We start from the raw sequence: 27404 nt of genomic DNA, 5'->3' as shown, positions 1-27404 counted from the left end.
TATTTATTTTCATAGGTCCTGATTCCTAACTTCAAGTCGTCCCACTACACGATTTACAGGCTTAACATGATCATGGGTACATTTGACATTTTCGATACAAGAAGATATACTGGTTTTAGGATGAGCAGGGGCCAATACCATGAAGAACGTGTTGAAGTTGTAAGTTTCTGTTTTTTCTAACCCTTATTATTTCTGTTTCTACCTTTTTCACTCATACGTATCTCCTGGAACAGGCGAGGAGAATGGTTTTTTTTATGAAGGAGGTGTACGGGGAATAAGAGTACAACAAGAAAAATCAGTTTGACTGGGTGGCACTCGCAGAAAAGTGCAACTACGTGCAGGCACCCGAGCGGGTGCTAACAAGTGTGCTTTTTATGTCTTAAAGTTGGCCACAAAATTTTACAAAGTATTCCCTTCTATTGGTATCACTTGCATCAAAAGAAAAGTTTATCTTCTAAATAACATGACATGTATCTTGTTGATTGACTACTTCAGCTAGGAGTTATGACTAGTAGTTCAAATCTTGTTGGAGGCTATCAAGCCTGGCTTTCATGGCGTTGGAAGGTGGGTTCGGCTACAAAGGATATCACTTTAAGGTTTAATCGACATTTACCTACTTCTACTCAAGCACCGCACCGACCGCGTAGGAGAAGTTGGGGTGTGACCCCGACTAGCACGACAACATGTCGCCCGTCCCCCGACGCATATGACTAAGCCCAACAATCAAGGTTCTTATACCTTATTTCAAATTTGTTGATGTGGAAGAAAGAAAATAAAATTGGCTCTATGTGAAGAGTCACACTTAGACAAGAGTCGACTAAGAGTGAACTTTTTCAGTATTTTACACAGTGTATTTAATGGTAGTAACAAATACTCTAGGATCAATTTAAATTTAAAGACACAGTTTACTTACGCCCAGCGTCAGTGCCGGGCCCGCCCTGCCCGACACTGATAGCACGTCACCTATATCGCGTTCTGAGTGAATGCTGACACTTCGATTGTGAATGCCATGTAAAAGATTCCAACTTGGGATTGTTTGTAGAACTCTTTGATTCGTATAACCCCCATACAGGACCTATTTGACTACAGTACAAATATACGGTATGCCGTGTATAGGCTCAGTAGACTAACGGATACACATCCCCTAATCTGGGCTCATAAGGGGATGCACTGACCTGTGGGTGTCTCGAAAAACCTTGTGAGTTACTTAGAAAAGGTTTTACTTGCACGGTACTATGTTCTCGCAAAAAAAAAGTACTATGATAGCAGCCCGACGCATTAGAGTGTTCTACTCGGGATATTACATGCTACTCCATCCGTTCCTAATTAATTGGCGACGGCTGTTTTGCAAATAAACACCAGAACTTTTGCGGAAAAACCCCTGTTGTTTTTTGAAATCAACACGCGGTCCACGTTTAATTGAAGATGTGGACTACAGGTTTATTTCGAAAATTTACAGGGGTTTCTTTGCAAAACAGCCAGCGCCAATTCATTAGGAGCGGAGGGAGTAGCATTGACACCAAGTGGTTTTCGGTCAATGTAAGTCAACATAAAGGCAAATGGAAAAAGAAAGTTGAAGAAAGAAAGAAAAAAAGAGTTCAAAGTTGGAAAGAAAGATGAGCAATTTGAAGTTCCATCCAGGAACATGTGCACATGTCAAAAAAGTTGTGCAAGATGGAAGGAAGCATATTCAAATGCGTGTGTTGTTAGATACTGTATTGTTTTTAAATCTACTGTTTATACTCGTACCATGTGCTCCCGGAGCCATTTCGCCGCACAGAGACAGAGCAGCAGCCTAACACATCCAAGTCCAACAACGACGCATAACAGGCTGTTCGGATCACTGCGCTCGTCTGTGCTGAACAACCCGGCCGTCAAGAGGCCATGATTCAAGCAGCAGCCTCCGGTTGAGGCCATCCCAGCAGCGGTTAGTAGTACAGTCTGTACCAACAAATCCAATCTTGACACCTTGTACTACTACTCAACCTCACCCTCCACACCTGCGTTGCGTTGGCTTCCTTCCAAGCCTGGGGACAATGGAGGAGGATCACGCGTCGCCTACCCTGGAAACCAACCGGAAAGAGACGCGAGACAACCAGGCGTACATGCCTCCTCCCGTGAGCTGTCCACGGCCCGCGTTCCGTGCTTCCAAAGAAGAGGGCACGAGATTTGGCTTGCAAGACAACTCAATTTCACACCGGATTGGTTGTATCCTGTCAAGCACATATTCCATTCACATGCCAGGAGACGGTAATAAGATACACATGATTGTATCAGTTGGCACACATGTTCTCATGGACACTTCACGTTGCATCGTGAGAAACATAAACACACGCCCAAAAGTGGTAAAAGAATCGTAGGGCAATCCAACCCTGAGCAGTATAAACAATATATCAACAGTCAATCAGCTCTCTCGGTAACATAACATACGGTGCTGAGCACATCGATCAACATATGAAGGAATCAACGATTGCCGCTACCAAAAGCTATACTTCGGTCAAACATGGGTTCCTCGCACACAAGTCAGTAACTTTGTTCATATAAATTCAGCCAGACTTTACAAATTGCATCAATGAAAATGTAAAAAAGAAAGAAAGAATAAAACGATTTTCCTCAAGAAGGTCCGCTGTATCCTGAACTGTAGCCACCATGGCCGCTTTTCTTCGTTGTCCCCGTCTCGATTTCCTGTGTTTGTTGGCCCTCACTGCTTGATGCGGATGGTATCTGACCATACTCGCTGGTTGGCGCACTGTATTGGCTGCTCGTGTAGTCATTGGTCGTGAACGCCATCTTCTTAAACTTCTTCATGTCCTCATTGTACTGGCCAGAATCATAGTCAGAACTGCTGTACGATCCAAAGAAGCGGCTGTGGCCAGGTCGAACACCTTCATTAAGGTCCTCCAAAGACACGTCACCTTCCAAGGCCCGAACAACCTGACCATCATATCGGGCATGAGACCACTAAATCAACATGCCAATGCAATAGAAATAACTCTCCCTTGTCACCACAACTAATGGTTGAAAGCAATAGATCAGTTTGTGCAGCTTTAAGGTGCACTGGATTGGAAGTTACCTGACTCATTCGTGGGCGACGGCGTGCAGAATGGCGTACACATGCAGCGGCACATGCTATCATTCTGGCAATTTCATTGGGATTGAAATCCTTTCCCAAACGAGCATCCACTAACTCATCATAGTTACCATCCTCAAGTGCTCGCATCAATAAAGGTCTTGCCTGAAGATGGTCAGATATGTTACTCTCGACACAAAACATGTTCAACAGAAGACAAGATTCCAGCAAAAGAGAAAATAGACGAGCACATAACTCAGGCATGTAAAAATGGCATACACTGACACTTTGTCAAAAATGTTTGCATGGTTATACGGTTGTGTAGCATTTCTTGAAATACTATGATAAAAAATATTCAAAACTAGTGGTCAAAGTACTTCTTCGAGACCATGGTAAGTCAAAGCTACAAGACACAATGTTCCACTAAAGGTTGGATACTGAAATTTCAAACATAAGTACGCAATACACTTAGGAAATAATATTGATTTTATAGAGAAGTTCCATAGTTAGTAAAGACACAAACAGGCACTCACTTAGCACTTTATTTAAAGAACCAATCATGAAAATAATCATATAATAAAAAATGCCACTTAACAAACATAAAAAGACAAAATAACTTGTTTGACTTAGCTACCTGAAGCATTACAAGCAAGACCAGACATAAACAGGCTGTTACAACACTTACCCAGTCAACCAAGCTGTCATCCATATATGTTTGGGCTGAATCAACAGGCCTGCGCCCAGTTATTAGCTCAAGAAGCATTACTCCAAAGGAAAAGACATCTGACTTTTCAGTGAGCTTGCCAGAAGACGCATATTCTGGTGCTAGATACCTAAGGACACAAAAATAGGCATCAGCAAATTTGGAAGTACTGCTGTAGCACAGCAAGTTGAATGTTGACATACTTCAGTTCCTAGGTAGAAAATGAAAACAATGTAAATGACACAAAATCTATAGGGGGGAGGGATTCCTCTTTGGGTGTTTTGCATAGAAAGTCTAAGCATATCAACCCCGCCTAACCATGGTCAGTGATAGTGTCCCATGCTCTTGAAATCTTCCAAAATATAGCTATATATATGTACTGTGTCTACTTGACATATGACACCAAATTGAAATGGCAGAATAGTAAGTTATATAGTTTACATATACATACCCAAAAGTCCCCATAACTCTTGTAGAAACATGGGTATTGTTATCAGAAGTGAACTTTGCAAGTCCAAAATCCGCAACCTGCAGAGAGGACAAGAGTTAAGTACTTAAGTGTGTAATTGCAAAGATTTTTCTCATATAATATAATCATGAAATTCATTATCAACTTTGAGAGTGGTAATATTTCAAAGTTGGTATCTACAGAGTCACATCAAAACACCTTAAGATGGCCTTTAAAGTTTTCAAACCAACATACACACAAATGATTGCATGCTCACTTCACAGGCAAAACACGAAAAACCTTAATGTCAAAAATTGTAGTCAAGGTGGTGAATGTTCAAATTAAGTAATGGTTAAAGAAATTCTGTCTAACTCTGCATAGACTAACAGCCACAATAGGAAGAAAGAAGAAAAGCATAAGTATAACCCACCTTAGCTTCAAACTTAAAATCAAGAAGAATGTTTGATGACTTTATATCACGATGTATGATCTTGGGATGGCCTGCCAATTACACAAAAAACAATATAAGGACCCATTTTCTAGTTATGCTTGTATGTTAGTTTCAAAATGTAATTGTAAAAAGAAAAGGTAGTTGTAAACTTACAGTCTTCATGAATATATGCCAAGCCCTTAGCAGCACCTAGAGCAATCCTTAGTCTTGTAGGCCACTCCATCACAGGTCGACCTTTTCCTATTAAGGTGAAAATCGGTCTTAATAATCAGCAACAACACTTAAGGCAATAAGTTCATCCATAAGCTTCCCTAGTTGAGAAGGAATTTTACTGACTTCATCAAAGCAACTCCAGGGAAAAGACTAGTGGCATTGAAGATTTTAAATTTAAAGATGCACTGCTGCAGTGTCATCATGTAATGATGTTGATTGGTGTTCAATGGATGATTTCTGATTTCTCCATGACTATATGATTTTGTGAAACTGAGGGTCCTACTATATGGCTTCTGATTCTACTTGGTTCTTCCCCATAAATGCAAAATTTCTGATCATGACTTCATGCACTACTTTAGTAAAAATGAACTGTACTCCAGAAATTTAAATCAAGCAGTTTCAGTTGTGTCCAGTTTTCACTTGAAAGTCAGAAGAATTTACCATGTGAGTAGATGTATTTATACAGTATTTATATGAAATAGATGTATTGATAGCTTTAGAAAGTCAAGGCTAAGAGTCCCGATGTATCTTACAAGTGCTAAGTTTTAACATCTTAATCATACATCAAAAGGTATGTAACACAAAATCAGAGACAAACTAAGTAGACCCAAAACATGAGGAATCATGGATAAATTAGGCAGAACAGGAAAACAATCATACCGTGTAAGTGGAATTCCAATGTGTTATTGGTCACAAACTCATAGACAAGCAACCTCTTGCCCCCAGAAATGCAGTAACCAACCAAAGACACTAGATGTTTGTGATGAACTCGGCTGATAATTTCAACCTCCGCCTGGAACTCGCGCTCTCCCTGGCCACTTCCAAGTTTCAATTGCTTCACAGCAATCTCTTTACCATTAGGCAGCACACCCTTGTGAACATAACCAAAACCACCTTGTCCAAGGAGATTGGCATCGGAGAATCCATCAGTTGCCCTCACCAGCTCTTCGTAAGTGAATGTGCTCTTTGAGAAGCCAAGGGCAGTGCCAGGCGATGGTGGAGGTAGGATCTCACCACCTGAGTAGTTAGAACCAGACCCACCACTGCTGTTTATCATAGGTGGTGGAGGCGGCGGTGGTGCCTGTGGAGGACGATTGGCATATGCTGGAGGAGGTGATGGGTGCATCTTGACCACATGATCAGGCGGAGGAGGAGGAGCATTTTGTTGCCAACTCTGGTATGTTCCTCCGTAAGGATCCTCTGCAGCAAGAAAGGACATTGTTAGGAAAGGAGTTACCATTTTGCCATATATTAACTCAGATAATCCCACCTTTTCAGAAAATAAATTAATATATTAACTCAGTTTCTCTTCCCACCGAAAGAGGTTGAACAAAACATAATAGTACGACATATGACACTACAATAGGCATGACATCATATAATCATCCACTGAACACTACTCCTATTTACGTACTATCCTATTGAATGTAACAAACATAACTTTTCCTAAGGCAAAGTCCTGACAATTAAGAAGTACATACTGAAATATGTATTATTCCAGGTCCAGAACTTGTAATTAGAAATTCCCGTGAGTGCTTACTAAAATTAACACCTTTGAGTCCGCATACAGACGTCAACGACACGGCACATGCTGCCAACATACCAATCACGTGTCCAGGAAGAAGAATTGCGAATTGAAGCCAAATTGCCAAGAACAGGAGAATTGCAAATGACAGCACCGTGACTACCTGCTGGCACACGATACGCGCGCACCAGATCTAGATCTGGATAGCGACAGCTAGGCATAGGATTCGGAGCTGAAGAGGGACCACACCTTTGTACTGCGGAGGAGGCGGCGGCGGGTAGCCGTAGTGCGGCGGTGGAGGCTGGCGGCGCCGCTTCTTCCGGAGGCAGCAGAGGCAAACGAAGGTGGCGAGCAGCAGCAGCACGAACCCGCCGACGGCTACGCCGATGACCACCGACGTCGACAACCCGGAGTTACCGCTCGAGGGCGAATGAGAGGGCGATTTGGGTGACGGGTTATTGTGGCTCGGTGTGGGCGGCGACTTCCCCCCGCCACCGGACGAAGGCGGGGACCTCCCCCCAGACGAGGGCGGAGAGGGAGTATCCGAGGGCGGGGTGGGCGTGGCAGGGGCGCCCGGGGGCGAGGGAGACGGCGCAGATGGGGTAGCGGACGGTGCGGGAGGGGAGGCTGCGGGCGCTGCCGGCGGCGGGACGGAGGCGGGCGGTGGATTAGCCGGCGCCGGAGGGGAGGGCACGGGGATCGCCGGGGGAGGCGATGCCGGAGTGGCCGGCGGAGGCGCGGTCGCGTTCGCCGGCGGTGCCGAGGGCGTAGTCGGCGCCGGGGCGGCAGTCGGCGACGACATCGCCGGCGCGGGAGATTCCCCTTGCTGCTATGGAGCAGCTAGAACTAGGGTTAGCCCCGCTTGCTTAGCACTTAAGAATTGAGACGCCTTTAAGGCTTTGAGGCCGCGAGATCGGAGAAGGAAGGAAGGAAAAGTGTAGTGTTACAGCAGCAGTAGAGTAGTTAAAGAGCAGGCGGGGGGGGGCATTCGGAATTCCGGAGCGGCGGAAGTGGCTCAGAAAGGGGAAGAAAGGACGCGGTGGCAGCGGGGACGTGGTCGGCCCCACCTGCTGCGGGGTGTGGCCGGGGCTACCCGATGCGCGGCTCGCACGCGGAGCGGAGACTAGACTGTTTTACTACGGGAGACTAGTTTTGTCACTTTGACTGTCGCGTGGAGCCGCCTAGGGTATGGCCTGTATTGTCGGTGGCCCGAATGTAGTGTCTGTGTCCCGTTCGCTGGATTGCGAAATTATCGTTTTTTCCTGCCCCGTCTTCGCTTTTGACCTGTCAGCCCGTGAAATTGACAAATCTAAGTTTTTTTTTAAACTCGAACAAAAACACTCCACCAAATGTTCAAACATTAATAAAATCCGACCATTTTGCTCGGTGCTAGTTATGTCCATGCTGAAGTAACTTTTTTATTTATTACTCCCTCCGATTCTAAATTATTGTCGAATATTAAAAATATTACACGTATCTAGATGTTTTTTAAAAATAGATACATCCATATTTGGGCAAATTTGAATTAAAAATTTAGGATCAACTATACTTGGAAGTTTTCATCCATTTTAACCTCTTATAAACATCCATCTGATTTTTCTTTGCATAGTCATGCGTCTAGAATTTATAGCATTCGAGATGGCATGTCACTTTAATAATGTTTTTTCAATGTCATTTGGAAATCTTGCACCCATAAACTTCATGGTCAATGACACTCTTCCGCGTAAAAAAAACTTAGAGTCAATCATCAGAAGAATTACTCCCTACTCATTGGAGTAACCAATAAATAACTCAAAATAACCGTCACAAGAACGGCATAGTATATCATAAACAAAAGATCCACCATCACGAAGAATTAAATCATGCAAGTCATACTTATGTAGGACAACTCATACGACGATAAAACAAGAGGGCACATAAAGATATTGGAAAGAAGCTACTATCATGAACCTGTGAGCCAGAGGAGAACTACTCCCTACTCACCGCAGTAGCAAGGAATCGTTGGAGTGGGGTTGAAGAAGACTTCGGAGGTAATTTCACGGCGTTTCTCCTCGATTCCCACCTTCACGACGGTAACATTTCGGGTGGTTTTTGCTCTCTGTAGTTTTTCTGTCCCTTCTTGACGTTTGGATGTCCCGAAATTTATAGAAGGCCTGTAATCTTGCGTACTGAAAACGGAGTATGAAGGGTGGCGGCGAGCATCGCTCGTGAGCCTCATGCGCCCCTAGGGCGCCATGCCCAGGGCGTCTGGGGGGCCACGTATCTGCATCCTTTTGTGGGGTCTTCGAGTTGTCGGTCTGAAATTTTTTCATAGTGCATTAGGTTTCCTGAAATAACATAACAAAAATGGGAAAATATGTCGGGAGATGATTGTTTGCATTTTAACTCAAAAACTTAATGACTATTGATAAAAATAAATAAAAACTCCAAAGTTCTTGTTTTATCTTTATATAATCTCGACGAGACCAGTTGAGAAGTAGCTAAACTAGCATAAATATACTAAGTCAGTGATCTTTCTCAAGTTGTTGTCAATAAGTTCCAGAAACTCTTTTATGAACTACCACTGAAGCAGAATCGTCTTCCAATTGGACTCTCAACTGCCTCCCACCAAGGGAAACCCTCCTTAATCGGGTATCGGGAATCGGGTGCAGCAGACATTTTTCTTTACTTGTCCTGAATTCCTTCTTGCATGACAATGAAAAGACACCCAAGATTAGACACGTTATCACACCCTTGAGAGTATGATAACCTCAAATTTAGCCATACACATCTGGAAGACTGGAATACAAACTACGACTCTCTCCGTCTCCAATTTGTCCAAATACACGGATATATCTATGTGCAAAAAACGTCTAGATTCATGTAATATTTCGACAAGTAATTCCACTTTAATAATTACCCGTATACAATCATACAGGAGGGTTTCAGCATGGAACAAATCATCACCTACCTTGGTACCTCTCATTCCAAACCCATGAGATCGCACATGGCACCATTTTAATTCTTCAGCTATAGGAAGGTTTAGGCCTAACCAAATGGAGAGCACCCAATTTTACGCGGCCGTCCAAGAACAAAGTCGACGCGCCCAATCAACCAACTTGATCAGGCACCAGCTGCGAGTAATAATAAGTGGAAAGTTTATGATCGCCGCGTTAACTCCAACATTAATCACGGAATATACTAAACAGCCGTTTGGCCGGCAACATGCATGCAAACTAACTGCAGTACTCCCTACCCTACGTGTAGTTAAAACAAAACAAGGATGATTAGGAACATAAACAAGTCTCGGCGCACATGGTGGGTACGTGAATCCCGCTGTCCCCATTGACGAAATCATTCGAGTACTTTTGTGTCGTAAACCTGCTGAGTACGACACTAATCATGTTCACACCCCACGAGCTCTTAATATAACTACCACCGCTTACCGCGTACGGGAGTGGGAGCTGGATGCATATACAGCGGAGGTGGGTTTTTTTTAATTCGTCATAGGTGCAGAACTTCCATCAGCAGATTGCGTCGAAGAATTGATATGAGTAGTAGGAGTATTTTTTAATCATGTAACGGTAGCCAAGTCAATTGGAGCGCGTCGACAATTGTGAAACCAATATGGAGTAGATTATCTATGCCCATCTAATATACTGCCAAGAGTTTCATCCACTAGTAGTTTTCTGGAGAAAAAATAAAAATAAATAAAAAATAAACAGGAGCGAATATGGTGACGTAAAAGGGACAATGTGGTTACGTTGCTAATTGCAACATACACCAATCTCGACGAACGTCGTAGACACTATTGTGTAGACTGTAGAGGTCCAGGTGTCCACATGGTGTTCTGCTGATTAAGGTAGAATACACCTCTTCCCCGCAAGAAAAAAAAATGTACGGGTTCATAAAAAAGTATTGCAAATATTTGTGAAAGTGACTGCAAATTCTACATGGATATATCCAGAAGTTTTACTTGTACGCGATATGGAGTCCTACTTATATAGGACTAGACAAAACTCCGCAAGATGGCCAAGCTCACGAGATTAAAAAGAAAATCCATGAAAGCCGATTGTAGAGTCGGGTAATCATTTTATGTAAAGAGAAAAATATACTTTTGGTCCTTCAATTGGTAGCAAACTGTTGGAACGGTCTAAACTCGAAATCGCATATATTTGGTCTCCCGGTTAGCAAAACTGGATAGTTTTCCCTCTCATGAAAACATTTCTTACTCCAGGTTGAGCGGTTTTTCGCCGAATTTTCCACTCCAAATACCTCGATGGCATTAGGTTCCTCCAGAAATGGTCACTAAGCTCGAAATTGAAACATTTGGTCTCTCAAGTGTGAATCAAAAGCGCCGGACAAATGCCATGTAATCATTGCTCGAAAGTTAAACGGCGACTTGACACTGATTGGACAAAGAATGCTCCAACCAACAAGTACATGATACATATCGAATATACTCACTGAACTCACGTAGATACCAAAATCTACACCAGACATTTGTATTAATATAACTACGAATGATTGAGTCTTGATGGCAGATACGAGATAACTGTGCCCGCTGAATGCTGATAGAATGTGTTGGCAAGATTCTTGGTGGGAGGGATGGCACCGCGCCACCGCCCACCGCCATGTGCTTGCAATCAACAGGCCAAGATGCTACTCACCTGATCTCCAACCCGTCGGCAACTTCTGGTCACTTCACTTCTTATCCTGTGTGTTTTGCTCGCTTTTTCCATCACGCAGAAAGAGCATCTGGGTCTTGATGATGCTGTGATGCCTTTGTGCACAAGAAGGGTATGCCGTATGAAACTTTCTTTTTTAACACGTTTGACATGGGACGTACTAGATGGGAATTGGAAAATGTCACGTAACACAGGATACAGAGAAATAGAACAAGGCAGGCAAAAGTTGGGGATCGCGGTAGAGACAGATCAGTAGATCACAGATGCAGAGAGAACAATTTGTTTATACAACTTGGAGACCTGCTTTCCACACGGCTCCCTCCCTCGAGTACTTCGACCTCGGCCTTGTGCTAAACTCGAGCACACCGGGCCGCCTTTCACTTTGTTGCATGGGCTTGACCTGACTGATCAGGTGCACAACACTACGGCCCATAGCCTCCCACTTGGTGGCACCAGAGGTGAACCTGCAATAGTGCTGCGGTCTGTATGACTGCCCGCCCCTAGGACCAGCTTGCCCCGTGCTCTTGAACTCCTAACAAAGAACATTATTTTTTTAATTATGATAAAGACTGCGAAAAGAAACTAAAAAACATCTAAAACGAAGAGTAATATGTTCATACCACACTTGCCAACACTCCTTGGCAACGACTCCAGAAGAATATTTGTCAGTGCTGATAACCTTCAGGATTGTTTGGCCTCGCAACGTGCAATTTTGCAGTAGCGATGTAGTGAGTGACTCGAGGTTCATTAAACCCAGGAGTGTGTTGGTATATCCTCGTTCTTTGTCAAGTGACTCGCAGGAAGATCGAAGAAGAGTCTTGTTGTCGTCGACGGTACCGGTGTAGTTTTCAGTTACACCCGTATAGATAGTTTCGCGAGACCAATTAAAACTTATTGAAAAGTGATTTTAGATTTAATAACAAGAGATCATAAAATTATTGAAACAGGCTTTTTTATAGGGATGCGACAAATGCACGGAGAGCGCGACACGGTGCCTTCTAATGGTCTATATCTGCCCAATCGAAAGAAAATTTTCACGCGGGATACTTGGGAAGGAGCCACATCCCGGACAATGTAGCAGCGGGACGTCAATGCAGCGGCATGTGAGCATCCACACAGCGACATAGCGGAGCAACTCTCTTGCAAGCTGCCGGAGGAGGATGCAACGAGTGCGAGCCCGACGATGGCGACAATCAAAGACGTGGAGGCGTGACAGCGGATCTGTTGTTGTCGCTGTTGTTGTTACCTTCGCTCGACGAAGTTGTTGACGAAGAAGACGGCGGCGCGTCGCGCACCCGCCGGTTCGAGGAGATAGACGACCCGTGGTTGCAGGAAAGCGAGCAGTCGCGTGGAGCACTTTCCAAAAACCTTATTCATCCTCTCTCGTACAGGATCGCAAAGGCGACAAGTTTCGGAGACATGCTCTCCCAATTGTTGGTGCACGCCGGCGCTCGGGATGGAGTAGACTACGACGACGGTGCAAAAGTGAGAGACAGGCGAAACCTTAGCTGGGTTGTGTTGCGTACCGATCGGAGGGACATGGCGGCCGTATATATAATCACGCGGGTATATGTCGGTTCGGGTTAGGAAACCTGAACCGACTCCACAAAATCTGCACGTGTCCGTAACAGATACCAAAAATATCTCGCACGTGTGACAAAAAGATAGGAAGCCCAACCCAGCACCGACACGACTCGACCTCGAACTCGAACTCGATCCACGAAACGTGACGCGCGCGTCGTGACGAGTCGACGCGAGGCGAGCGGAGGAGGAGGAGGAGGAGCGCGCGTGAGGATTTCCCTTGCTCACTTGCTCAATAGGTGAGAAGCAACATCCCTTATATATTGGTCTCACTCACTCTAAACTAGTAAGGTGGGACTATTCCAATTCCCACTCCCCTCATCGCACTTCTTGAACAAGCCTTTGAGATTTTCAGAATTATTAAAACTTGGGCTTGGGCTGATCAGGCCCACCAAATTCTAACAATCTCCCACCAGATCTCAAATACCCATTTAGAGATTTGCATGTTCCCGCTGCTTGTTTATATATTAGTGTTTCAGCAGAGACTGTTAAGTTGAACGTCTGCATAGAACTTTAAGTTACATTCATCCACACTCACAATGGACTAAGCCTTGAATTGCAAGCTGGCATGAAATAGATTTCACTCAAAGTCAACCAGTACTGGGCTATCAGTAGTCTACCCCGCGGGTGGAGCATATGCGTCGTACTCCGTGGTCTCTTCATGAGTTACTAGAGATCACCCAAATCTCATAGACTGCGACGTTAGACAGTCGGACTCATATATGTGTTTTTTTTTCAAGAATACTCTGTGGGACAGCATCTTTCGCTACTCATAGCTGCAATGAACACATTAAGGCATGTCACCAACCTGCCTTAAAGCAATTTGAGAGTCGCACATCTTCAATAGAGAGGGTTATAACATACTCTCCTCTGTTATTCTGATAGCTTCGTTCTTCCCAGATCCTACTTCACGGGATTTCCGATTACATAGGTTGGGTTACCACTATGGCACAACGTTCATGGGTCTCAACCCCATCTCCCTCGATGCACTCTCTATCACATTACGTGATAGTCCCTTGGTAAAGGGATCTACCAGGTTTTTCTCTGTTTCAATATATGTAACAATTATCACTCCGGAGTTTTTCAATTTCCTGACAGACTACACACGTCTCCTCATGTGTTTTGATGACTTTGCGTTATCCCTTGAACTGTTCACTTTAGTAATAACCGTTTGATTATCACAGTTCATCAGAATGGCCGGTACTGGTTTTTCAACCACCGGCAAGTCCATCAAAAGATCTCTCAACCACTCTGCCTCAAAGGTGGCTGTATCTAAAGCAGCAAGCTCTGCTTCCATAGTTGATCTTGTCAATATGGTCTGTTTGCACGATCTCCATGATACTACACCACCACCAAGTATGAAGGCAGACCCAGTTGTGGCGTAGAGGTCATCTGTTTCAGAGATCCAGTTCGAATCACAACATCCCTAAAGCACAGTTGGATGCCTGAATAATGTATTCCATAACTCATCGTCCCTTTTAGATAGCGCAATATCCTTTCTAGTGCACGCCAATGATCTAAACCCGGGTTTGACGTGAACCTACTCAATTTGCTCACAGCAAAATAGATATCAGGCCTCGTAGCGCTAGCTAAGTACATAAGGGAACCGATTATTTGAGAATATCTCAATTGATCTTTTCTTTTTCCATTGTTCTTTCTGAGTATCACGCTGGGATCATACGGTGTTGGTGAAGGTTTGCTGTCAGTAAAACCGAAGCGACTCAACACCTTCTCAACATAGTGGGATTGCAACAAAGTAATTCCACTCTCATTCTTAACCAGCTTAATGTTAATAATAACATCAGCCTCTCCTAGATCTTTCATATCAAAGCAATTTGATAGAAACGACCTGACCTCATTTATCACTTTTATATTTGTGCCAAAAATCAGAATATCATCCACATACAAACACAAAATAACACATTCGCACCCACCATGGCGATAGTACACACATCTATCAGCCTCATTAATGACAAAACCTGCAGAAGTTAAAGTACTGTCAAACTTCTCGTGCCACTGCTTAGGTGCTTGTTTTAGTCCATACAAAGATTTTAGTAACTTGCACACCTTCTCTCTTCAGCCTTTACCACAATTATCTGGCTGATCCATGTACATTTTCTCTTCCAACTCTCCATTAAGAAAAGTTGTCTTTACGTCCATTTGATGAACGATAAGACCATAGGAGGCAGCTAGGAATATCAGTACTCGAATGGTAGTAAGTCTAGCAACGGGTGAATATGTATCAACATAATCTTTGCCTTCTTTCTGAGTGTAGCCTTTCGCCACAAGCCGTGTCTTATACTTTTCAATAGTACCGTCAGGCCTTAGCTTCTTCTTGAACACCCACTTGCAGCCAACTGGCATGCAACCGTGGGATCGTTCAGATAGCTCCCAAGTTCCATTAGAAAGAATGAAGTCCATCTCACTTTGGACAGTTTCTTTCCAGTCATCTGCATCCAGAGGTGCATTATGCCTCTGCAATGGTTTTGAAAGTATCATCCACAAGGTACACAATGAAGTCATTTTGCAATCCTTCGTCTCTTACTCCTGGAAGGAGCTTCATTGTCATCCTTCTCAACATCATCCTCAGGATGTTCCGATTCATTATCAGATATATTAGATTCAGGTAAGCCAGACTCAGGTAATATTTCAGAAGAAATTTTAGCAATGCTATGCATATCTTTTATAGGAAAAATATTCTCAAAAAATGTTGCATCACGAGATTTCATAATAGTATCAACATGCATATCAGGTACCTCGGATTTAACTACTAAGAATCTATAGCCCACGCTCCGCTGAGCATAGCCTAGAAAGATACAATCCACTGTCTTCGGTCCGAGCTTGCATTTCTTGGGAATTGGAACATTGACCTTCGCCAAACATCCCCAAGTGCGCAAGTAAGAAAGTGTTGGCTTTCTCTCAATCCACTTTTCGTAGGGAGTCTTCTCTTTATTTTTGTTTGGCACTTTATTCAGGACATGACATGAAGTGAGTAGAGCCTCCCCCCAGCCTTAGATAAACCGGCGGTGGCTAACATGGAATTCACCAAGTCAGTCAACGCGCGGTTTTTTCTCTCGGCGACCTCGTTTGATTGCGGAGAATAGGGAGTTGTCCTCTCATGAATAATATCATGTTCCGCACAAAACTCATCAAATACATAGGAGAAATACTCGCCACCATGATCCGACCTAAAACGTTTGATCTTCCTCTCCAATTGATTTTCAACTTCAGCCTTATAGATTTTAAAGTAGTCTAAAGCCTCATCTTTAGTTCGCAACAAATAAACATAGCAGAATCTAGTAGCATCATCAATTAACGTAATGAAATATCTCTTTCCACCTTTTGTCAACACACCATTGATCTCACAAAGATCAGAATGTATGAGTTGTAGAGGTGCCAGATTTCTCTTCTCGGCCGCCATGTGGGGTTTTCGAGGTTGCTTTGATTGAACACAACTATGGCACTTAGAACCATTGGCAATGATGAAAGTAGAAATTAAACTCATAGTGGATAGCCGAGACATTAAACCAAAATTAATGTGACATAAACAAGAGTGACAAACACTTGCATCGTCATTAACACTGCCACAAATATGGTTCACTAACATGTCACTAAAATCAGAAAGGGAAAAACGGAACAAGCCTCCGCACTCATAGCCTTTACCAATAAATTGTCCATGTTTGGACACAACTACTTTATTAGACTCTAAAACTACCTTAAAACCATCTCTGCATAAAAGGGAACCGCTAATAAGATTCTTGTTCATGGAGGGGACATGCATCACGTTCCTTGGCCACACGATCTTCCCTGAAGTAAATTTCAGATCGACCATACCAACACCACGAACAGCTGCCTGCGACCCGTTCCCTATCAAGACGGTTGAATTCCTTCCATACTGGTAAGAAGTAAACAAAGAGATGTCAGAACATACATGAACATTAGCACCCGTATCAATCCACCAACATGGAGATTGAAATACTGAAAGGACAGTAGGTAAAATACCGTATGTGTCAGTGTTGCTAGCAGTCACGACGTTGACAGTCTTCTGCTCCTTTTTCCCTCTCCGATCTGCACGATCAGGACAATCTCTGGAAAAGTGGCCGAGCTCTCCACAGGTGAAACAATTCATCTCGCCTTTGTTTACTTTTCTTCTTCTTCTTGAAGGTAGTAGTCTGCGTAGGCTTGTTGTTGTTAACAACAGCGGACTTTTTCCCTTTGTTCTTTCCGTTGCCGCGAAAATTCCTTTGTACCATATTGGCGTTAGACGGAACATCAGCAGCCTTCTCAGTGGTGTCCTTAGCCCGAGCTTTCTCTTCAACATCAAGGGATGCTATCAGTTGTTCAACTGATATCTTTTGTCTCTTGTGTTTCAGAGACGTGGCGAAGTTCCTCCACACAGGAGGTAACTTTGCAATAATGCACCCAGCCACGTACTTGTCGAGCAATTCACAGTTGAGAAGTTTGAGCTCTCTCACAATGATCTGTATCTCATATGCCTGTTCAACTACAGAACGGTTATCCACCATCTTGTAGTTGTTCAACGACTCCATGGTATCCAGTTCACTGTCTGCATCGGTTGTACCGAATTTAGCATCCAGTGCATCCCACGGCTCCTTCCCGTCTTCTATGTGCATATACCATCACAAAGACGGTTAGAAAGAACACTTAGAATGCATCCTCTAAAGGCAACATTGGCATCCTGAAAAAATTTCTGAGCTTCCTCAGATAAATCTCCCTCAGGTTTGCTGTCTGTCACCTAGAATATTTTCAGAGTCTGCAACCAGAGCTTGGCCTTTAATTGCCATCTCTTGAAGTACATCCCGGAAAATTTATCCGGCTTCAATGCATCGGCTAAACCTATAGTTAAATCATGAAATTGCTTACAATAAGGTATTTGGATTGTTGGAAAATTAAGCAATTTCGAGAATAAGATCATGACGACAGTACCAACTAGCACATGTATCTCAAATATACTAGAGGTATTCAACAGCACAATCAACAATAGTATAATCTCGCAGATCATAACTAAACAGTAGATCGAATCACGGTATACGTACTGTTGTGGCGGAGAGGAAGCTGTTGTTGTTGCGTTCGCTTGATGACGTTGTTGACGAAGAAGACGGCAGCGCGTCGCGCACCCGCCGGTTCGAGGAGATAGACGATCCGTGATTGCAGGGAAGCGAGCAGTCACGCGGAGCGCTTCCCAAAAACCTTATTCGCCCTCTCTCGTACAGGATCGCAAAGGCGAAAGGTTCCGGAGACCTGCTCTCCCAATCGCTGGTGCACGCCGGCGCTCGGGATGGAGTAGACTACGAAACCCTAGCTCGGTTGTGTTGTGTACCGATCGGAGGGACGGGGCGGCTGTATATATAGTCACGCAGGTATAGGTCGGTTCGGTTTAGAAAATCTGAACCGACTCCACAAAATTTGCACGTGTCCGTAACAGATTCCAAAAATACCTCGCACGTGTGACAGGCGAGGCGAGGCGAGCGGAGGAGGAGGAGCGCGCGTGGGGTTTCCGTTGCTCACTTGCTCAATAGGTGAGAAGCAACATCTCTTATATATTGGTCTCACTCACTCTAGACTAGCAAGGTGAGACTATTCTCATTCCCACTCCCCGCATCCCACTTCATTAATGGCCCTTTAATATTTTCAGAATTATTAAAACTTGGGCTTGGACTAATCAGGCCCACCAAATTCTAACACTAATGAGACTCTGCAGGGACTAGAAAAAGCCCACCAAGACTCGGGATGCTCATGTCGGAAGCGCAAGGGACACCGGCCGGCCGGTTAATGGTGCAGGCCAGGGGGGTTACATGGAGACTGGAGACGCACTGGCCACAAAACAGGTATTGTTAAATAAATAGTACTACATGCATCCGTCAATAGTAGGCCTATTAACTTTACTTTGACTAAGTCTTTGACCAGAAATTGCTACATTCGTATTCAAAAGTGCTTTCCTATGGTTATGATTTTGATCACATTAGTCATATATTAATAAAATAATTCGTGGTCTAACGCTTGGTAAAAAAAACTAATATGCCTACTTCTGTTGGACGGAGATGGTACATCTAAAACTGAAGGCACAATAAGCCCCAAACTTAATATAGCAATTGATGTGGCAGCATCTGCAACGGGGCTTGTAAGAGCAATTCTAGCGGTTGCTGAAAATTTTGACCCATAAAAACGTGTATTCGGTCTACCAAAAGAGTGTTTTTCAGATTCATTTGCACCCATGCAGAACAAAATCTGAAAACTGAACTGAAAAGCCTTATTCTGGCCGGTTTGTGGAATCTATTATGCCGGTTGCGCAAAACTGGTGTTGCAAATAGAAATCGACAGTTGGACAATTAAAAATTGACAGTTCTTCAGTTCATACGGTTCAGAGGATATAAAAGCAAAATGAATCAAATTTATGAATGTGCTAACATCACACGAATAAAAAAATAATCCAAATTACATCAAATTGTTCAAATGTGACAATCAGACAAATAAAGAATGGTCCTAATACAATGTCTAATTCAAATATAATGTACTAATTCAAATAACACATGGAAAATTAGGGAACCTGTTTCCCATACAATTGCCACTGATGCTCAATGAGATCCTATTGAAACTGCGTGTGAGTGGCCCTGCTCTCAACAATGTCTCGGCAGGTTTGAAGAAATGCTTGGATCCTTTCCGCGTTCCTTTCGGTTTGACCCATTTGCATACATTTTCAAAGAAAAGCTCTAAATACATCCCCCTCTCATCCTTGATGATCATGTTGTGCAGAATGACACAAGCAATCATGATGTTTGAGAGAGACTTCTTATCCCAAAAATGAACAGGAGCTCGCACAATTGCGAAACGGTCTTGGAACACATACCGAAAGTTCTTTCGATGTCCTTCCCGCAAGCTTCTTGTGCTTTCGCAAAAACAGTTTGCTTCTTGCTGACGGGGTTTTGCATAGTTTTGACAAATGTAGACCAAGAAGGATAAATATCGTCAGCCATTAGGATCCCATGTTACATTCATGGCCATTGATGGTATAATTGCAAGCCGGAGCTTCTCCCTTCACAAGCCTAGTAAAGAGATGAGATCTTTGTAGCACATTGATGTCACTTAGAGAACCAGGCAAACCGAAGAAGCAATGCGAAATCCACAAATCCTGCAAAGCAACTGCCTCGAGCACAATTGTTGGCTCACGGTGATGGCCGGTGTACTGCCCGTGCCAAGCCATCGTGCAGTTCTTCCACTTCCAGTGCTTGCAATCTATGCTCCCAAGCATTCCTGGCCATCCCCTTGCTTCATTCATTGCCATCAGCCTCCTCATGTCCTCCTCATTAGGTGCTCGGAGGTATTGCTTGCCGAACACCCGGATCAACACCTTTGCAAAGATGCGGACAGATTTGAGCGTCATATCTTCACCAATGCGAAGATACTCATCGGTGTAATCTGTCGGAACGCCATAAGAAATCACCCGCATGGCAGCGGAAATCTTCTGACAAAAACTAAACCCAAGAAGGCCGGCAGCGTTCCTCCGGCAAGTGAAATAGCGGCAGTTTGCTTCGCATGCCTCAGCAATTTTCACAAACATAGGCCTACGCATACAGAAATGCCTACGGAATAGGTGTGCCAGGTAGGTGCATACTTCGGCAAAGTAATCATTCACCAACATGGAATGGTCGAGGCCTCGATTGCAGGGAAAGCAGAGACGACCAACCTTTGATCCTCGCCGCTTCGGTCGCCTCCCCTTGTCTTCCACGTCTTTCATGGCGAGAATCATCAAAATTTTCTCGAGTTCATCGTAGCTGACTTGTTCATCGAACGAAGAGGAGTCAAAATATTGCAGTGCGGAAAAGGATAACAATGATGACTGCATCTGAAATCGGCAATTCGCAACATGAACAAATCCCTAAGTCACTAGATCCCCAAATCCGAAAGGCACGAAATCGATGAGAAATTTACCTTGTCTGGTGGGTCGGGACACGCAAGCTTCTAGATCCGGAGAACTAGGCCTCTGCTGGATAGCTCAACGGCGGTTTTAGGTACCTCCGAAGCTCCTCGACAACGACGGCGGCTATGGTGCTCCTAGCTCCGGGGAAACTAGTGGCAGAAGTCCATCGGGCAGCGGACACCCTGCTACGATGTGGAGACGTCAGCAGGGATATGCGGAATAACCGACCGGCAGCGTGGATGCGGTGGCGGCGACGAAATCTGCATGAGCGAGGTGCCAGGGAAGATAGGCGTGTGATAGCATGGGCTGAAATATCCTATCACCAACCGTTTTCCCTGGAGAAAAGTCTATTTTAAACCCTGAACTTGTAGAACTCGTCCGAATCAAACCCTAACCTTTCGATCCCGGGTTTTCAGACCCTAACCTATCTAATCACGGTCAATTACAACCTTATCCCGAGAATACCTGTTTGGCTCAGACAGGATGATGACGTGTCATGGGATTTTCTATGTGGGGCACGTGCCCAGCCAACAGCGCATCTAATCACCGTAGGATCGGACTCCATCTCTATCTCTCTTCCATTTCTTTCATCCGTCTCTTCAGGATTCTTCCTAACCATGTATCGGCACCCCGGATCGACGGCCGAGGCCATGGACGGCAGCGGCGGGGTGACGCCGGGCCGGGCTACAACACGGCGAGCCTATGACAGCGCGTCGCGTGGCGGAGCTGCGACACGGCGGCACGGGAGTTGGGGTGACGGGGCTGGCGGCGGAGGGTGAGCGGCAGGTAAGTGGTTGCTACCGCCGTTCAACTACTGCCTGGAGTTGTACGGCGGCATGACTGACCTGCTCGGCCACGCACTGGACAATCTGCAGCTCCAAGCCAAAATCTAAGGTAAAGCCATGGAACAGCTCACCTGCATCATGTGTTTAGTCCTTGGATTTTCTCTCCCCTTCTTTTTTTTTCATGGATTTCTTCAGAATATCACGACCTTCATGTTTACCCGCCGGCATTGGACAAGGCCATGGGGACCCATGTGCAGTGTTTACTCAGAAAATCCCATGACACATCATCATCATCCCGTCCGAGCCAAACAGGTATTCACGGGATAATGTTTTAATTGACTGGGATTAGATAGGTTAGGGTCTGAAAACCCGGGATCGAAAGGTTAGAGTTTGATTCAGACAAGTTTAGGGTTTAAAATGGATTTTTCTCACAAAATCCCATGGCATGTCATCATCCCGACCGAGCCAAACAGGTATTCTCGGGTAAGGTTTTAATTGACTGGGATTAGATAGGTTAGGGTCTGTAAATCCGGGATTGAAAGGTTAGGGTTTGATTCAGACAAGTTCAGAGTTTAAAGTGGACTTTTCTCTTTTCCCTGGCCATATCGGTATGGGGGTGGGGAGGAGATCAAGGCGCGGTGGGTCGTATTCGGTAGATCCGATCTTTTTTTTTTGACAAATTACACAAATCTTTGGTATCTGTTCTGCTCATTTTTTCCATCAAAAACCGATAACCGGTTATTTCTAGGTGTCCGGCCCTCTTTTCGCTATATGCTAGAGTTGCTCTAAGGGGCAGGCTTCCCATGCTCTCGTAGATGTACACATGCACATTACCGATCGCTTATACTTTAGGGGTGCTCATACTAGTGTAATTTGGCCCCTCTAATGACATTGCTTTAGGGCATCTTCAAGGGTTAACCCCATTTGTCCATTTGAGGGGAATCCGGACAAATGGGGATGAAAAAATTAGCATTTCACCCAATGGCAACCCCCATTTGCCCTCCCCATTTATCCTGCCATTAATATGTTTAGCAAAATGCTGCTAGAAGGAAAAGGAAAATCACTTCAGTGCCCGAAAGATCAAATGCAGAGCAACGCCAAATATCAGTACTACATGCTTGAAATTGAACAAGGGACATACACTAGCAACAGCCACTTCTCTGCTACGATCTCATTTTGACAGCAAGGGACAATGAATTGTGACAGCTATTCATCACAAGCAGGCAGATGCAATCAACAATCCAGTGGTCAAAAGATTGATCGCACAATCAAACAACCAACAGGCAAGCAACAACAAAGGCCTTCATCGGGCAGAGATTGGTGCCGAATACAAATTCAGTACAGCTGCTCACCTGCCCACTAGAACACAAGACTAGCCACAACCAGAAGCAAGTGTCGTCGGGCTGGAGGAGAGGAGAGGTCGAGGGCCTACCTCGTCCTGGGAGCTGAAGCTGCCCAGTACGACGGCACCGGCGACCTGGAAGGGCTGGTGTTGGGGGGATCAAGGAAGCGGCCGGCCGGGAAGCACGCCTAGCAATCGTACCCGCGGAGGTCGGCGAGGTCGCAGAGGTTCCAGATCGAGGGTGAGAGGCTCCAGCGAGCGCGGCAGCGGGGAGCGCCGAGGCGGCCGGCGAGCACGGCGGTGGGGCGCTGGGAAAGACAGACGGCGGGGAGCAGGGGTGTCGAGGGCGCCACGGAAATGGAGGCTAAGCGAGGCCATGGAAATGGAGCTAGATGAGATTCGGCGGGGAAGGAGACGAGGAGGAGGACAGAGAGAAAAGGTGCGTTGTTCGCGTGACAGGTGGGGTTTTTGATAAATGGAGATAAATGGAGATTTTTATTGGACTATGTATTTTATTCATGAAGTATGGACAGATTTGGACAAACGAGGGGAATTTGAGAACTTCACTTGAGACGCCTACTTGGTCCCTCTAATCACCAATTCCGTGTAAGTGTGTGTTGGATGCGTTTCTGGAGAAAACAAACACGAGAAAAAGCTAGCTAACGACAAAGAAATACGGTGGGCCGCTCTCGATTTATGAGCTGAACATGCTATGGCCCAACCATACTCCTTTTACATACAAGGGATCTCTGATGCAAATACATGGAAACTGAAGCAATAATTTCCTCACGGCAAATGAATGCCAAAAGACCAGCAGAGAAGCATTGGAACAACACGGGCAAACAAAAATATACGCACACTAGTCCACTAGGCAACAAATGAATCCAAATCCAATCTCACAGTCACAGCACCAAGAATCCACTAGCCTATCGATCAAAAGAAGAGGGGGGAAAGATGAAGAAAAGAATAAGAATCCTCTGCTGGGAGACTCAGAAGAGCTTGTAAGGGGAGGAGGCATCCAACGGGTGGATGAGGTAGGTGAGCACCAGCGCCAGGATCATCAGAAGGTACGCGACGCCTTGGTCGATGGACGATGCTGCAAGTATATATTCACAACAAACAGATCAGAATTTCCCGAAAAGAAGAACATGCCACTTTCCTTGATGCTGTCCATCGTGCTTTGATTGAGAGATGGCTTACCGTCGCTGGAGGGCGCCTGCGCGGGGGCCTGCCCGGCGACGGCCGGCATCACGATGGCGAGGGCGAGCGCCGCGGCGACGACGAAACCGAAGGGGGTACTCCGTGCCATGGCAGCCGCCTGTGCGCGTTCTCCGATCCTCTCTAGGTGCCTGCCTGCCTACCTGTCGTCGTTGGCTCTTTGCTTCCTTCCCGTTGTGCCCCCCATCTTCTCTGGTTATATAACGTTCTCTCTCCCTTCCCTTCATAATTGATTTGAGTATATAACGGCTCTCTTTCTGCTGGACCTAGCTGGGATCGCAATGGCACCTTGTGCCGGCGGTGGGGCCCGCTCACATGGAGGACCGTTGCTCGGTTTCTTTTTCGTTTTCCAGACTGGATTCTGCAATTCCGTTCCTGAGATTGGCTGTCAATGCGTTTCTATATGTGTTCGCAATCATCTGGCTGGAAAAACATTCCACTGTCGAGACGACCAGACGGATCAGCGGCTTCGCCGCCCCGCTGGAATTTCTTGTGGCTCTCAACGCGATAGAAAAAAAAAGTAAATTGCATGAGATGTCATAATTCTTTCGTAAAGGTAGCAAGATTTAGTTCTAAATTTTTGAAACTGTACGTTTGAGTCCCAATAGTTTCATAAGTAATGTGGCTCGGACGCGTGTCTGCTGCCGACGTGACACCTTGGGTCCACGTGTCAGGTTACAAGGTGGATTCCATTTATTAAAAAAACCTGACTCTCTTCTCTTCTCTACCCCGTGAAGGCGTGAACCCTATCCTCTTTCCATGCTTCTCCATCGCCAGCAATCTCCTCGCCGGCTACTCTGGCACTGGTCTTGGTGGTCCGAGGTCGTGGTGTTGGGCGCAGAGGTGGGCAGGTCCTGGTGCTCTTGCTGCTGCTCCAGAGCAGGCTGCGGAGCTCGCTTGGCGTCGGGGCCGTTGAAGCCGTCGTAGATGCCGACGAACACCCAGCCGCGCTCGTCGGACACGACCACGTTGACGCGGTCCTCCCGGGCTTTCCCCTACGCCCACTGAAGGCCCTGGGAATCCCCACTGCCGCACGTGGGGATGGCATAGGGGGGGCGAGATCCGCTCCAGAGACCTCTCCGTGCGCGCGCTAGCGTGGGGAGACTGATGGCGGCGGCGGTGAGGGAGATCCCGCGCCGGAGTGGCCCAACGACGGTGAAGCAGTGGCGGCCGGCGGTGGTCTTCATTGCGGCGTTGCTCGGGGTCGCAACGGGCTCGGCCGAGGGGTGACGGCAGCTCTGCCGAGGAGGCGTGGTGCTACAGGACGCGGAGGCGAGGAGAGGGATGCCGTGAGGAGGCGAGCGCCCGCAGGCGGCGCTCTTGCCGGAGTCAGGGGAGATGAAACGATTGAAGGCGGCCCTGGATGCGCAGTGGGTCCAGGCGGAGGGAGAGAGCGAGCGGAGACGATGCGGAGCTTGAGGAGGGTTGCAGCAGCCTCGGCTTGGGGGAGCTTGAGAGTGTGCGGGGAAGAGGGCTTCGTCGGAGCTCATGGCTCGGCCTGGGATAAGAAGGAGAAGCAGGGGAGAAGGACAGGATCGTGGGGGAGCAAGAAACAGTCAGTCACCTTGTCACCTGACATTTGGGTCCAAGGAGCCACGTCAGTAGCAAGTCGCACCACTTATGAAACATTTTGGATTCAAACGTGCAGTTTCAAAGAAGTAAGACTAACTTGAAACCTTTACGAAAGAATTAGAACTTCTGATGCATTTTACTCGAAAAAAAGTGGATGGTGTTACAAGAATACATGGAAAATAGAGAAACAATAGGTTGGGATATTCAATATACTGGCAAATAGGGATGTTTGTTCTCCCATCCAAATTAATTGAAATAGTTTTATTTAAATACATGAGTATGTATGTACATGCATATCTAGTGAAATCAATCATTAGTACGCAAAAGTGATCTATTTGGATGCAGCTATGTCAATACTTTTACTGAACAACGTCATCTTTTTTGAGATTGCCGAAAGAGCTATGCGTACACTGGGTGCATATAATCTTCTTCGATTTATTTCGGTGTCTGCTTACAAAATTAATATTCCTTCCGTCCGGTATTAAGTGACGCAACTTTGTCCAGATACATGTATGCATCTACATACTAAAACATGTCTAGACACGCATGTATCTAGACAAAGTTGCGATACTTAGCACCGGACGGATAGAGTATTTTATAACATAATAAACACTACCAAGGAAACATGGCGAACAAATCAGGCTGCATAATCAAAGAGCTAGCACAGACATATTATTTTTCATCATTTCCCAAAAATAAAAGGTAACATCAACTTTCAGAAACAGCAATATGACAAAACATGTGGTACAAGTGAAATTAGTTTACATATCCTAAAAATAGAAGTGCAAAGAATATAACCAAGTAAGGATCATCATTTTTTAACTGAGAAAAATATATTATTGGTCTCTCAAAGTCTAGAAATGGTCCATCAAATTTAAATCGTATAAATTTGGTCACTCAATTGGCAAAACCGGATACTTTTACTTCCTCTCCCGGATTTGAACAGTCTTAACTGGTTTGGACTCCATACGGTGCAATTTCCTTCAAACTTTTCTACGTCCGACAGCGACGATGCATAGTTCAAGAACCAACCATATACGATTTCAAGTTCGCGGACCATTTCTGTGGGAAAACCTGATGCCATCGTGACGTTCGACGTGGAAAAAAATCCGGGGAAAATCACGTCACAGTTAAAACCGTTCAAATCCAAGAGGGACCAAATATCCAGTTTTGCCGATTGAGAATCTGGTTTTGCCGATTGAGAGACCGTATAAGATTTCTAGTTGAGTGAACATTTCTCGTTTTCCTGCCAATGGAGTATCGCATTAGCTATATATGACATGACAATATGACATCAACTTTAGCCAGCATTTGGTTGTACTATTAATCTTGCTCTTAGTAGAAGGGGATGGGGCAGCTTATTTGTTTATTTTTCAGTAGGACGAGCCGCCGAATCAGATTCACTCGAATATAATTTTAAAAAAAATTCAATCACACAGATTATAGCGCTAGGAAGTATCAGCTGGCGAATAAAAAGAAGACGAATGCGAATAGGAATTTAGAGGGAGACACTAGGCGTCGGATCGTCCTCCCTGTCCCGCGATGAAACAACCCAATGAACCTGATTTCCCTGGTGACCTGGTCCGGTGGTCCCTCTGTAGTCTGTACCCTCACCTCTTGCAATTTGCCTACATGATCATGCATGCGATCCATCTCACCGTTGCCACATGCAGTCAACGAGTGGTCGGGGTGATCGTAGGCTAATCTGAACATACTACGGCACAATCTAAATTTTCTCTATGACGGTTCGATTGAGAGGGAATGTAAACATGCACGAACAGGCAGGTAGGACATGGGATTTTGCGTGCTAACTGAACCTGGGAACGCTCGTTCTTCAGCAGGCAGCGACAAATAAACACATCGCACCAGTATCAGGGAAACAAAAATGCA

The 27404-nt window shown here is 45.2% G+C and overlaps 2 protein-coding genes across 3 annotated transcripts; both read right to left on the bottom strand.

The window, feature by feature from the left end:
* Positions 1-2343: 2343 nt before the first annotated feature.
* LOC100842851 (proline-rich receptor-like protein kinase PERK1) lies at positions 2344-7370 on the bottom strand. Of its 2 annotated transcripts, none has more exons than XM_003568684.4 (8): positions 6660-7370; positions 5546-6085; positions 4826-4912; positions 4652-4722; positions 4225-4301; positions 3756-3903; positions 3074-3235; positions 2344-2934 (listed from the first exon to the last, which is right to left on the bottom strand). In XM_003568684.4, exons 1-8 carry the CDS (start codon positions 7210-7212, stop codon positions 2614-2616), a joined length of 1959 nt encoding a protein of 652 aa, XP_003568732.1. In that variant the 5' UTR covers positions 7213-7370; the 3' UTR covers positions 2344-2613. The 2 variants fall into 2 exon arrangements, with proteins under 2 accessions (XP_003568732.1, XP_024315304.1); XM_024459536.1 differs by lacking the exon at positions 6660-7370 and adding an exon at positions 6426-6501 and having other exon boundaries at positions 2450-2934.
* A 15947-nt stretch (positions 7371-23317) lies between these two features.
* LOC100842547 (arabinogalactan peptide 16) lies at positions 23318-24154 on the bottom strand. The gene is made up of 2 exons (XM_003568683.4): positions 23925-24154; positions 23318-23820 (listed from the first exon to the last, which is right to left on the bottom strand). The coding sequence occupies exons 1-2, from the start codon at positions 24031-24033 to the stop codon at positions 23714-23716; spliced, it is 216 nt and encodes a 71-aa protein (XP_003568731.1). The 5' UTR covers positions 24034-24154; the 3' UTR covers positions 23318-23713.
* Positions 24155-27404: the final 3250 nt, after the last annotated feature.

Source organism: Brachypodium distachyon, chromosome 2 (assembly GCF_000005505.3).
Source record: "Brachypodium distachyon strain Bd21 chromosome 2, Brachypodium_distachyon_v3.0, whole genome shotgun sequence".
In the NCBI taxonomy this organism is placed as follows: domain Eukaryota; kingdom Viridiplantae; phylum Streptophyta; class Magnoliopsida; order Poales; family Poaceae; genus Brachypodium; species Brachypodium distachyon.
This window is presented reverse-complemented; position numbering and strand designations above follow the sequence as displayed.

Excerpts from the sequence above, each read along its gene's own strand:
- LOC100842547 (XM_003568683.4), bottom strand. The coding sequence starts at position 24,033 with ATGGCACGGAGTACCCCCTTCGGTTTCGTCGTCGCCGCGGCGCTCGCC. Across the intron at positions 23,821-23,924 it reads GCAGGCGCCCTCCAGCGACG|CATCGTCCATCGACCAAGGC; the intron begins GTAAGCCATCTC and ends ATATACTTGCAG.
- LOC100842851 (XM_003568684.4), bottom strand. The coding sequence starts at position 7,212 with ATGTCGTCGCCGACTGCCGCCCCGGCGCCGACTACGCCCTCGGCACCG. Across the intron at positions 4,913-5,545 it reads ATTGGAATTCCACTTACACG|GAAAAGGTCGACCTGTGATG; the intron begins GTATGATTGTTT and ends TCACCTTAATAG. Across the intron at positions 4,302-4,651 it reads ATTTTAAGTTTGAAGCTAAG|GTTGCGGATTTTGGACTTGC; the intron begins GTGGGTTATACT and ends TCCTCTCTGCAG.